We start from the raw sequence: 11342 nt of genomic DNA, 5'->3' as shown, positions 1-11342 counted from the left end.
TCTCGTGAAAAATGGGGATATTGATAGTTCCTATCTTGTTGGGTTATCGTGAAGATTAAATGAGATAATGCTGTAAAACGACCTCGGCATAGTAGTCGCATAGGGACCTGCTCAATAAATGTGAGCAATGACTGTGGTTATTATCCCAAGAATACTCAGATGCTGTCCCTGTGTCGGCCACGGCCCGGATGAAGCCCTGTTGTTACCTCTAGGCTCCCATCTTGTCTCTGTTGGTGTCATTCAAGACCTGCTAAGCTGGGCTCAGGGTCCCAGTGTGGAGAAGCAGGGACAGAGCAGGGCCACTGGACTCCTCTCCAGGGCTGCCTGCCTGGTGAAGGGGGCCGGGAGCCTGTCTATGGCTCTGGTTCACAGCCCCACGGCGGTGGCTGCCTGCTTTCTCATGTGGACCTCAGGTCTGCTCAGGGCTAAGCAGGGGCTGACTGAGATTCTGCCCTGAGTCTTTGATCCCTAGAGGTCAAGGCTGAGCATGGGAGCTGAAAGGATCAGGAGTGGTCTAGGCTCTCCAAACAGATCTCGGCCCAGTCCAGCCTGGCCCTCCAGGGTCTGTGGAAGCCCAGCTTCCCAGCATGGAGGCCCGCGCCTGGGAGGAGCTTGTTCCTTCTCTTATGTGCTGGACAACCCTGAGACGGGAGGAGGGTGGGACTGTATATATCCAGGTAAGTTTGCCTTTGGGAAGCAGAGGCAGAAGTCAGCCTCAGAGTAAAAGGCACGGGGATGTGAGTGATCCTGGGCCCAGCTGGGGTGATGCCACCCCCAGGCCCTCGGTCCTGCAGTCTCCTCCAAATTACACCAACCGTTAGCCCTGGGCTTGGACACTGCTCCTACTCACCTGCCTGCCTGCCTCCTACTCACGAATCCCCTCCAGGACAAGGCCCAGGCCGGCAGCCAGACTCCACCACCGTGCTCTGGGGTCTGCAAGAGGAGTCCCAGGTAAGACCTCCCCCGCCTCACCTACACACTTTTGGACACCCTCTTCAGGAGCCCTGCCATGAGAAGGAAGGGAGGGTAGTTCTGGACACACTTCCTGAGACCTAAGAGGTGAGTAGGCATCTCTGTGTCTACGATGAGCTCTGTGAAAGCTTTGGGGCCTGTGGGGCCGGATCCTTAGCATTTTAAAATTTTATTATGACTGCGTTTGTTTAAATATATATATATATATTTATAGCTCTACGTGCCCACCGCCCCCCAGCTCCCTCCCCGGCCCCTAGTTTTTCCCCTTGGCTTTCTGTCTGGTGGCCATGTAGGGCAGCACCGTCTGAGTGCTCTTGTCTGACACCGTTTGGGTGCTGCTGTTTCTTGTGACCCTTCGGGTCTGCTCGGGGGCCAAGGTGGGGCCTGAGCGGCGGCCAGTCAGTGGAGAGCGCCTCGGCTTGTAGGGAGCCGGGGAGGGCTTGAGGGGGCCCGCGTGGGCCTCTGTGTGGGGAGGCTCCGGGGACAGGCCCACCTCCTCCTCGCCGTCCCCCTCCTCGTCGTCACAGCACAGAGCATGGTAGAGCACTTTGTCGCTGAACCGCACCCTCTCCCGCGTGCCCGGGGTCCGCTGGGGCAGCTGGCCCTTCACAGGGCCAGCGCTGAAGGCCTCCTCGCTGGAGGAGTCCGGGGTCTCCACCCGGGGCCCGTTGGGGATGGGCATGCCGCCATTCATGAGCCGGTAGTCAGGGCCAGCCCCCGGCCGGGTCGACTCGGGGCCGTCCACGGAGTCTGAGGGGGTGGAGACGTCCAGGAAGGAGCAGAACTCCCAGCTATCCGAGAGGATGTCAGCTGTCATAAAGTCCAGGTGGCCCAGGTCAAAGGGGCCGCCCACGCCCGCCTTGTCGCTGCTGGAGGTGCTGCTCACGGTGGCTGTGGTCCAGTCATCTGGCTCCAGTTCGAAGTCGAAGTCCGAGGTTAGCTTATCGATCTGGCTCACCACCTGGCCGGGGAAGGGGAGAGGAGTGAGAGGGCCCAGGCAGCGGCCAGCATCACCTAGGTGTGAGTGTGCCCCGTCCCACCCTACTACACCCCCCGGCTGATGACCCTACAGGACACGACTGGACTTGAGGTCACAGGTTTGTTTGCCCTGTTGAGGGCCCAAACTGGACCAGGGTGGACAGAGCTGGTTCCGGCCATTCCCCTGGTTCCACTCCTCAGTGCCTTTGGGGGAAGGGGGATGATGCCTTCCAGCCCTGCACCCCATCCATTCACACGCCCCTCTGCCCCAAAGCCAGCTGCTGTTCTGGGGGGCAGCCCTGGTGCTCAGAGCTTGATCTTCCTTTGGTTGACAGGGGGCCATTTAAAAAGGGCTGAGAGACTCCAGCAAGGCCACTCAGTGGTAGGATGAGCAGCCCACCCACCCTTGGAGAGGAAATGATACATGGAAACTGCAAAGAAGACCCTGCCCAGGCTTTCTGAAGCATCCTGGACCAGCCCCTGCAGTGGGTCAGCGAGTGCCCCCCATGGGTCTCCACCACCCCACCCCTACATAGCCCTGCAGCCTCCTTCTTCCTCCCCTTCCCTGCCTCTTGATGAGTGAAGATCAATCCTGGTTTGATGGGGAAGGGAAAAAGTAAGCATTATTTGGTAAGCAATAAGAAAACCATCCATCCTGGGCCCAGAACTGCTGGTTAAGTGCCCTCAGGGGCTACAGAGGTCACTGCACCCACCTGCCCCGCATGAGGTGAAGCCCTGTTTCATGCAGGAGGCCCTGCCTCAGGACAACCCTTGCCTAGGCCACTGTCAGCACAGACATCGGCAATGAAGACAGTGAGGGAGAAAGGGAGACCCAGTCAAACATAGGGAGAGGACAGAGCAAGGGGAGGAGGGGAGATTCAGGCCAAAATCCAAACCAGTAGAACAACAACAACAAAAGCAAAGTGGAGGAACCAAGAGACCCAGAGACAAAGACATAGGCAGTGAGTCATCAGGCCCAGGAGCTAGCTCCCAGCCCTCTCCAGTGCTCTTTCCCTGGGGTCAGAGAGGTCAGTTAATTCATTAACTAATGAAGTCCTTAATTCAACAAACATTTACTGAAGATGACTGCTGTCCAGGGATGTGCTAGGTGTTCAGCAAGGAGTGGGGGTGGTGAGTGCCTCAAAGTGCAAGTGGAAAGCAAGGGCAAAGATGATGGGTCAGGAGGAGTCTGGCTCAGTGAGACGTCTACTGCGTCAGGAGTCGGGAGCTCTGACGCTGGCAACCTGGTCAGTCGTTTTCCCTCTCTAGGTCTCAGTTTCTCAATCTGTAAATGGGGAGTTGGGTGACTAGTTTATCTCCAAGCTTCCTTCCATCTCTGAGATTCTAGGACTCTGTATTTAGAGGAGTGACTTGAGAAGCTGTTTTGGGGTGTCAATGCCTAGGGATGCCCACTTCCCACAGGCCCAGACCAGGGATGGAAGGAACACTCGGCTGAGGCCTATGGAAGAGCTGGGGGAGTCAAGACACCTGGGTTCCTGATTCGGCTTAGACGTCAAATGTTCTGTGTGTCTTTGAGTAACTCACATAACCTCTCTGGACTTCAACTTCACTCACCACCAAGTGGGTATGATAATCTCAGGCCTGCCAACCTCACCAGAGCTTCCTGAGGAACAATGAGAAGGCAGTAAAAGGGCTTCGTGGGGGCACTGGTGGTAAAAGTGACATCATCTCCCATCTCTGAGCACCTACTATGTGTCAGGCTTTCCACCCATGAGATCATCATCTCCTGAGTTTATGGATGATGTGCCAGAGGCACCAGTCACCGGGGACCTGAGATTCCCACCTCCGCCGGCCCTGCAACACTGCACATGGCTGAGGTGCTGCCGTGATCTCTGGGCTTGGACAGGCAATGGGGATAGGGCTCTACCCTCCAGTCTGACCACCCCAGTCCCCCACCCTAGAATGACTCCCCCACTTCAGAGAAGCTCGCATCCCCCTGAAACCCTTGCTTAACCCAAGCCCCACCTGAGAGCTGGTGGGAGCCCTGGCCTAGAGTAGGGGCTCTCAAACCCGCGTGCGCATCAACTCCCCAGAGTCTCCGATTCAGTAGGTCCCAGTGGGGCTCAAGAGGTGCATGTCTAACAAGCTTCCAGGTGATGCTGCTGCTGCCGCTGTTGGTGCAGGAACAGACTTTGAGGACCACTGGCCTAGGGGACAGGGGATTTAAGCCGGTGAAAAATAGCACCCCAGGGCATGGCCGCCCTGGGGAGAGGCCCTGTGCCCCTGGGACAGCCACGCTCGCTAATTAGACTCCGCTGATCAAGCAAAGCTGCTGAGAGTCTGCTGCTGTCTGAGGGTGGGAGGATGATGGTAGGAATCTGGAGTTAAATGACTCAGCTGTGAACTCACAGTGTTGCCTGTGGCCAGGCCAGGCCCCGAAGCTGGGCTCCTAATCCCCTGTGAGGAAGATGCAGGGTCCACAGAGCAGGAGCCCTAGAGCCTCAGGCCTGGACACTCTTCCCGCCCAAGAAGCCCTTGCCGGCCATCTGCTCAGGAGGCCTTCACGTTCAGGCCCTTCCCCTTCTCCATTAGAATGCCCCTCTCTGTTTCCATCCTGGGAGAGTGGAGGGAAGGAAGGGAGGGAGGTCTGGGCTCAAGTCCCAAGTCTGCCCCATCTTGGCTAAGAGGCTTGAGAGGCAGGTGATTTCCCTCTCCACGTCTCATTTCCTCCCCTGTAAAATAGGAGGATGCACCTCTACTCGCCAGACGTTGGGGATTCAATAGATAGGAATGTGCTTTAAACTGCAGAGTCTGCACAGCCAAGCACTTAAGAACCTGGGCTCTGCAACCGGGCCTGGGGACCCAGATTGTATGCAGGGCCTGGGTCAGTCCACAGACCCTGCTGCCCATCCCTGGTGCCTCATTTCATGGGGCCAGTTAGGAGGGCAGGAATAGGGCAGGCCCCAGGCTACCTACCTCTCTGCTTTGGCTGTCTTGAAATCTATGATTTCTCTCTGAGATTTAATAATCATTTTGCCTACATGTAATTTGGGATTGTCTTGGAGTGCAGGGAAATAATTATATACACAAAAGGAAAGAGAGGGGGAGAGAGAGAATGGAACCACAGAAATCACAGAACCATAGAACCTTGAAGCCAGGAGGGACTGGAGACACCGCTGAGACCACCCTTCTCCTTGTGCTTGCTCACGGGGACTAGGAACTGAGCTGAGACTGCAAGTCAGGGGTTAAGAACGGGAATCACCTGCTCTACAGGGAGCAAGAGTGAACACTAGAGAGGAGGGGCAGGGCTAAGGGCTGGGACAAAACCTGCTGGGGGCCCCAGGCCCTGTCCCAAGGGTGTCTACAACCTCTGTCCTGGTCACAGCCTCAGCTGCCCCCCCTGAACACTGCACCCATCCAGTCTCCCCACTGACAGCAGCTTCCTGACCAGCTCCTGCTGCATCCAGGGAACTTCCTAATCAGCCGGCAGGAACACATCCCCTCTCTGCTTCCAGCACTTCACGGCTCCCCAAACTCCTGAGCCTCCCAAACACAGCCCCATAGCAAATCTGGTCACAGGTCCTGTTCTCTCCAGCAAGCAGCCTCCTCCCTGCCAGGCCTGCCCCCTCACCTGCCCAGTTCACTCCACCGAGCTCACTTGTGCCTCTGGGCCTCACCTGGAATGTCTCCTTTCTTTCCCACTCATTCCCTCTCACTTCCATAAGGAAGTCTTCCCTGACCCCCAGCTGAGGACAGGTTCCCTGTGAAAGGCTCTGAAAGTACCCTGCACCTCTCCTTATTTTCCAGTAGTTACCACTGCTACCCATTTTGTGTGCAGATGTTATAAGGTGGTTGATGTCTCTCTCCTCACTAGACAGGAAGCCCCATGAAGGGCAGGACTGGATCTGTCTTGCCCACCATTGCATCCCCAGTTTGGCACAGGGATTGGCACATTCTCTACAAATATAGCTTTTGAATGAGTGGATGAGCTGAGACAGAGGGCTTAAGAAAACCACTTGGGGCTTCTTTTTTGAGAAAAGTTCCACAGGCCTGGACACCCCAACACTGCCCGCCCTAGCCGGCCCTCCAGCCGTGGGTAAACCCCTCTCCAAAGAAAGCACGTCTGTGTTCCCTAAGGCCCCAGGACTGAGGACCCAGGGAGCCCCAGAACGTGTTTATCTCCTCCCCCTTCACCTCTGGCCCCTTCAACTCCCTTGACAAGCTGCTACCTCCTTCCCTCCCTCTCAGCTCCCCGGGCAGCTGGTTACATAACTGGGGATTCTGCATTATTTATGACCACTGATTATTTTTTAATTCTTGATTACGTTATTTATTGTCTTCCTGGAGGGCTGTGGAGTTGGGGAAGGGGTGGCAGGGAGCGAGTTGACCGTGATTCATGATTTTCATCCTGCAAGTTGGCATAATTGGCCGGGGAGCTTCTTGAATCTGTCTGGAGGAGGAGAACGCAAAGGGAAAAGGGAGGAAAGGAAGGTGAGAAAAAAAAAATAATAGGAAAAAATCCGCACAATTCTTGCTGAGCTGCGGGTGATGGAGCTGACCCACTTTGGCACAGCTCTGTGGTCCCCAGCCTCTCGTGCTCCAGCTGCTTCCTGGCTGGGCCACATTTATCTCATGCCTGAACGGCCCTTGGCTTTCCTTGCCACCTCATACGCAGCGCCTTGCCGAGGTGACCGCACAATCACCACCGGGCCTGCTCCCTATGAAAATTGGGTGGGGGGATCCTCCACCACCACCCCTGGCTGTGAAATGTTTGTGCCCACCCCTCCATCCTCCTGAGGTGTTCGGACCTAGGTGGGCAACTGTGCCCTTAAGTTATGTCCTACCCAAGAGTCAGTGATGATGTGAGAGACACCGGCGATCAACACAAGAGACAGTTTTGAGCCCCCATGCTGAGTGATATCTTGGGGAGGGGGCAACCAAGGAGGAAGAGGCCAAGTAACCTGCTCAAGGTAAGCTCAACGTCCAAGAGGCCAAAGGCAAGCCCCTTATCCCTGGCCTTGGGGGCTCCCAGTTGATAGGAAACAGGGAGAGCAGCGGGGAGGCAGACTCCCACCCCGAAACACAACCAGGAGATTCCTGGAGAGCATGTGGGATTCTCACTGAGGACAAAATCCAAATTCCATACCGTGGCCTGCAAGGGCTCTGTGTAATCTGATTCCCTGCTCCCTCTTTGACTTCCTGCTTTTCTCCTCCTAGTTCACTCCACTTCAGCTGCACTGGCTTCCTTGCTGATCCTGAACACGCGGAGCCCATTTCTTCCCCAGGATCTTTGCACAGGCTGTTTCCACTGCCAGGAAGGCTCATCCCCTAAATACCACCCTCACTTCCTTTGGTTCTCTGTTCAAAAGCCAGCTTATTGGAAACACCCTTCATATCCCCATATCACTGTCACTCTCTATTCCCTTTCCTTGCTGCAAGAGGATGGGACTGCCTACTGCAGGAGGTACTAAATGGTGCCAGCCAGGAGGTCAGGGTCCTGGCTTTGACCTCCCTGATGATGGCTAAGAAGCTGATGTGACTCCGAAAGAACAAAGCCATACATGGAGTGAGGAGCTGGCCAGTGCTAGAATATTTCATTAATAATATCTAACAGATATGGAGTGAGTTTTGTGCCCATCACTGTGCTAAGTACTTTATATCTAATATCACATTTAATTCTCACAACAACCCTGGGGCTGGGGGGTGGGGTGGGGAGTGTAAAATTTGTTATCCTCATTTACATGGGAAAACAGAAGCACAGAAAGGTAAAGAAATTTTCCCAAGTTCACACAGCTAGGTAGGGGGCAGATCTTGGATTTGAACCAGAGACATCTGGCTGTGGAGCCCATGCTCTTAGCCCGTAGGCTGTGCTGTGTCTCCAAATTAAGATCCACAGAAATCTGAGGAGCTTAGAGAGCCTGCTGGGATTGGCCTGGCATTCTGGAGTGTTGGGGAACCTAGGAGAGATGAGGGCTAATTAATGATTGACCGTCATATCCCTCTGCAGCACAATTTTAGCTTTCAAAGCATTTACATTCCTCACCTCGCTTAGTCCATTAAACTACTTTTCCCATTCATGGGACAGAACTTGTTCCTCATCGCCTGGGAGGCCAATGGCAGAGATACAGCAGGGGTTTGGAAGGGTAGGGGAGGTATGGGACAGGAAACTCCAAATCCTTTAGGGGTGCGAGTAGGTGTTGGCCCCCGTACCGTACGCCAAACCCTGATGAAACCCTAAGATCACACTGAGGTGAGAATGATCATATCCCCATCTCAGAGATGAGCAGACTGAGGCTCAGGGGCCTGGGAAGGGAGTGCACTGGTGTCCCTTGTCTTTCTACGAACTTCAGGCTGTGTGCTCAAGAGGGTAAGGAGAGCCTGCCATGATCAGTGGTGTCTGGGGCTGGGGAAGGGAGCAGCAGAGAGAGGAGAATGACAGAAGGGGACACAGCTAAGCCCTTCCTCTCTGCTGGCCTTGCTCCTTCATCAAGCATCCTGTGCTACTCCCCAGCAGTCTTGCATGTGAATCTTGTCTTCACATCCAAGTGCTCTGCCCACCTGGCATGAGAACCCCATTGGTGAGCCCTGAGCTGGTACTGCCCGGAGAGTGGGGTGTGATGAGGGAAAAGTGTCTGCCACCCTCTCGACCTTGGGCCCATCCACACCCCCAAGGGAAAATGCCATACTAAGCTACTGAGAAGGAGCGCCTGACAGATCCAGGTTTACGGCCCCCGTGGAGGACCAAGATCGCAGGTTCCAGGGAGCAGGGGGACTGAAACCCTTTATTCCAAACCAGAGCTTGGCGCCCCCCACTCAGTAACCGCATTCCTGACAAATCCCATCCAACAGGAAGTCAGTTATGGCATCTATTCTGTCTGGGCTTCCCAGAGCCTCACCTGCCTTCTACAACACTTCCTCTGCCCATCACCCCATGTCCAGACCCTGCCTGGGGGATGGGGGAGCTCTGAGGCCTGGTGCCCCCTCCCAGCTGGGTGCCATTGGCAGCGGGCAGGCAGTGGCATACGGGGTAGACTCTGGTTGCCGTAGCAACCTGCCAAAGTCTTGGGTGGAGGCACATGGCCTACAGGGTGTGTGGGGGGAGGGGACTCATCTCTCCCTGTCCTAGCTCAGGTCTCTAGGCTGCAAATCCTGGGAATCTGAAGCTCTGCTGTTCGAGACATGGGAGTAGGTGAGTGTGTGTGCTGGGAAGGGACATGTAAAAGATCTGCAAATGAATCCGAGCACTTCTGAGCTCCCTGCCTCACCCCTAAAGGGTGCTCCTCAGAGCATCACAGCATGAGCATAAGCTATCACCTCTAGAAGACCCCTGTCAAAATGCAAAGATATCAATTAGCCCACCTGCTGAAGCCCCAGAGTAGGCAGCAGGAACCTGAGTTCTAGGCTTAGTTCTGCCACTGGTAGGCTGTGTGACCTTGGACAAGCCCCTATCCCTCTCTGGCCTCATTTTCTTCAACAGCAAACAAACAGGGATGGTCTGGATGGCCTGTGAGATGCCTTCAAGGTCTGGATGGTTATTCGGGGAGGGGTGGCAGGTGCCTGGAAGATGCTCAGTTGGGAGTAGGCTCTGAGCTTATTGAAGCTGCCTCCCAGGCTTAGAGTCAATCCTGGCTCTTTCTGGGCAGGCTTGCTGGGGCATAGGTCCCATGCCCCTGCCCGAGACTGAGACTTTGGACAGTTCCCATGGTCCTGATAGAACCGCAGAGCATCTGAAATAAGATGGGGGTGGGGAGAGTCAAAGAGGGGACTGTAGTCCTCTGGACCAATGAGGTTGGGAGAGGAGGGGTTGCTCAGGGGCATCTGGCCTTTGACCTCCAAACTGTATTCTCAAAGATGTTCAGTCCAGACCATGGCCAGCCCAGTCCATGGGAAGAAGCACCACACTTCTCTCTACCTGCAGCAATAGCCATTCCCACCTCCTGAGAAAGGACTTCCTAGTACGCTCCTCCACGAGGCTGGCTCTGGGCAGAGGGGCTGCCCTGCCCAACCCCTGCTTCTGTCCCAGCATTTCCACAACCCCCTCTACTCCGAACATGACTCCCTTCCAACACGCTCTGCTCCTTGGCTCTCAGGCCAGGCTAGAATGCCACTTTCCCAGTCAGGATTTGGTCCACCATCACCCCCTTTCCCCAGCCTTCCTAGCGCCCCCATCTTCCCCACACAGCTGGCTGGGGAGAGCTCAAGCCCATAACTCCAGTTCAATCACTCTTCCTGCCATCTCTGCAGGGACCCTGGTTACAAGGAGTTAAAATTTGGCTAAAGCCCACCTGGCTGGCATAATGGCACCCAGCAGGCAAATTTAGGCCAGCGGCTCAGAACGCTGGTCATGCATTTTGGGCTCGAACACAGCCCAGGGGGCAGGGCTGAGGACATGTGTACCTCATTACCCTGGTGATGTGGGAAGCAGTAATTAAACCGGGCTCTGCTTAGAGAGACAGAGAGGGACACATATCCCAGGATCTCTCGCTGACTTTTCAGCCTTGGCAAAAAACATTCAGAACTGTGGGACGGGGATGCATCCCTTCAGAGGAGATTCCTGCCCCTGCCAATGTACTGATACCCACTAGCAGCGCCCTAGACCCATTCCCACCTCAGGGCAGGGAAGACATAGCTGGCTTTAATTTTTCCAGGATCAAGGGTTCTAAGTATCTGTGTGATCTCTGGGGAATGCTCTGAGCTGGGCCTTGAGCAGCAGGGACTGCCTCAGTAGAGCCATCCACCCTCTCCCAGGGCCACTTATAAGCCAGTCAGAGTCTGGGAGGCAGATGGTGGGGTCAAAGGTCAGCTTGGGTCCCAGAAGAATGTCTTCCACTAAGAGGATGTTGTGGGATTCAGTCCTTACTGGCCACCTTGCAGCTCTGAACCATGGGCCCACAACATGCTACCCAAGCAGTCTCAGGATCACTGAGGCCCCTTCAGCCCTGGGGTACAGTGAGATCGTCAGCGAAGCAGATTTGGGGAAAGAAGAACAAGGAGAAGGAAGTACCCAGCAGAGTGACCCAGGTGCGCACAGCTTTGAGCGCACACACACACACACACACACACTTAAACACATACATGTGAGTACGTTTCCTGGGCCAGGCCCAGGAAAACCGGTCTAGGGGCTGCCTGGCCCCTTACTTACCTCCCTTAGCTCTTTGGCCACCTCCTTGAGCTCCCGCAGTATGTCCTCCAGCTGCCCAATGACCATCTTCATGCGCTGTCGAATCCGCTCCCGCTCGCCACCACTGCTGGGGTCGTCACTGGGCTGCCCGAGGTCCGGGGTGCCCCGAATGTTCATCCTTTACCACGTGGCCGCAGGCCTGCCCATACTCCCCCCAGCCGGGCACACGCTGCGTCTGCCTCCACGGAGCCCCCCTCAGCCGGGCAGAGCTCCACATCTTAACGGCCCCCTAGCCCACCCTGGCCCTGGG

General features: G+C 55.6%; 1 protein-coding gene across 1 annotated transcript; it reads right to left on the bottom strand.

Annotated features, from left to right (window-relative positions):
• Window positions 1–1191: 1191 nt before the first annotated feature.
• INSYN1 (inhibitory synaptic factor 1) lies at window positions 1192–11337 on the bottom strand. The gene is made up of 2 exons (XM_059915460.1): window positions 11054–11337; window positions 1192–1933 (listed from the first exon to the last, which is right to left on the bottom strand). The coding sequence occupies exons 1-2, from the start codon at window positions 11207–11209 to the stop codon at window positions 1226–1228; spliced, it is 864 nt and encodes a 287-aa protein (XP_059771443.1). The 5' UTR covers window positions 11210–11337; the 3' UTR covers window positions 1192–1225.
• Window positions 11338–11342: the final 5 nt, after the last annotated feature.

The sequence above is a fragment of the Balaenoptera ricei genome, chromosome 2 (genome assembly GCF_028023285.1).
Source record: "Balaenoptera ricei isolate mBalRic1 chromosome 2, mBalRic1.hap2, whole genome shotgun sequence".
Classification (NCBI taxonomy): Eukaryota; Metazoa; Chordata; class Mammalia; order Artiodactyla; family Balaenopteridae; genus Balaenoptera; species Balaenoptera ricei.
This window is presented reverse-complemented; position numbering and strand designations above follow the sequence as displayed.

Bases quoted from the DNA above. Each gene is read 5' to 3' on its own strand.
- INSYN1 (XM_059915460.1), bottom strand. From the start codon at position 11,209: ATGAACATTCGGGGCACCCCGGACCTCGGGCAGCCCAGTGACGACCCC. The intron at 1,934-11,053 runs GTAAGTAAGGGG...TTCCCCGGCCAG, and splicing joins TGGCCAAAGAGCTAAGGGAG to GTGGTGAGCCAGATCGATAA.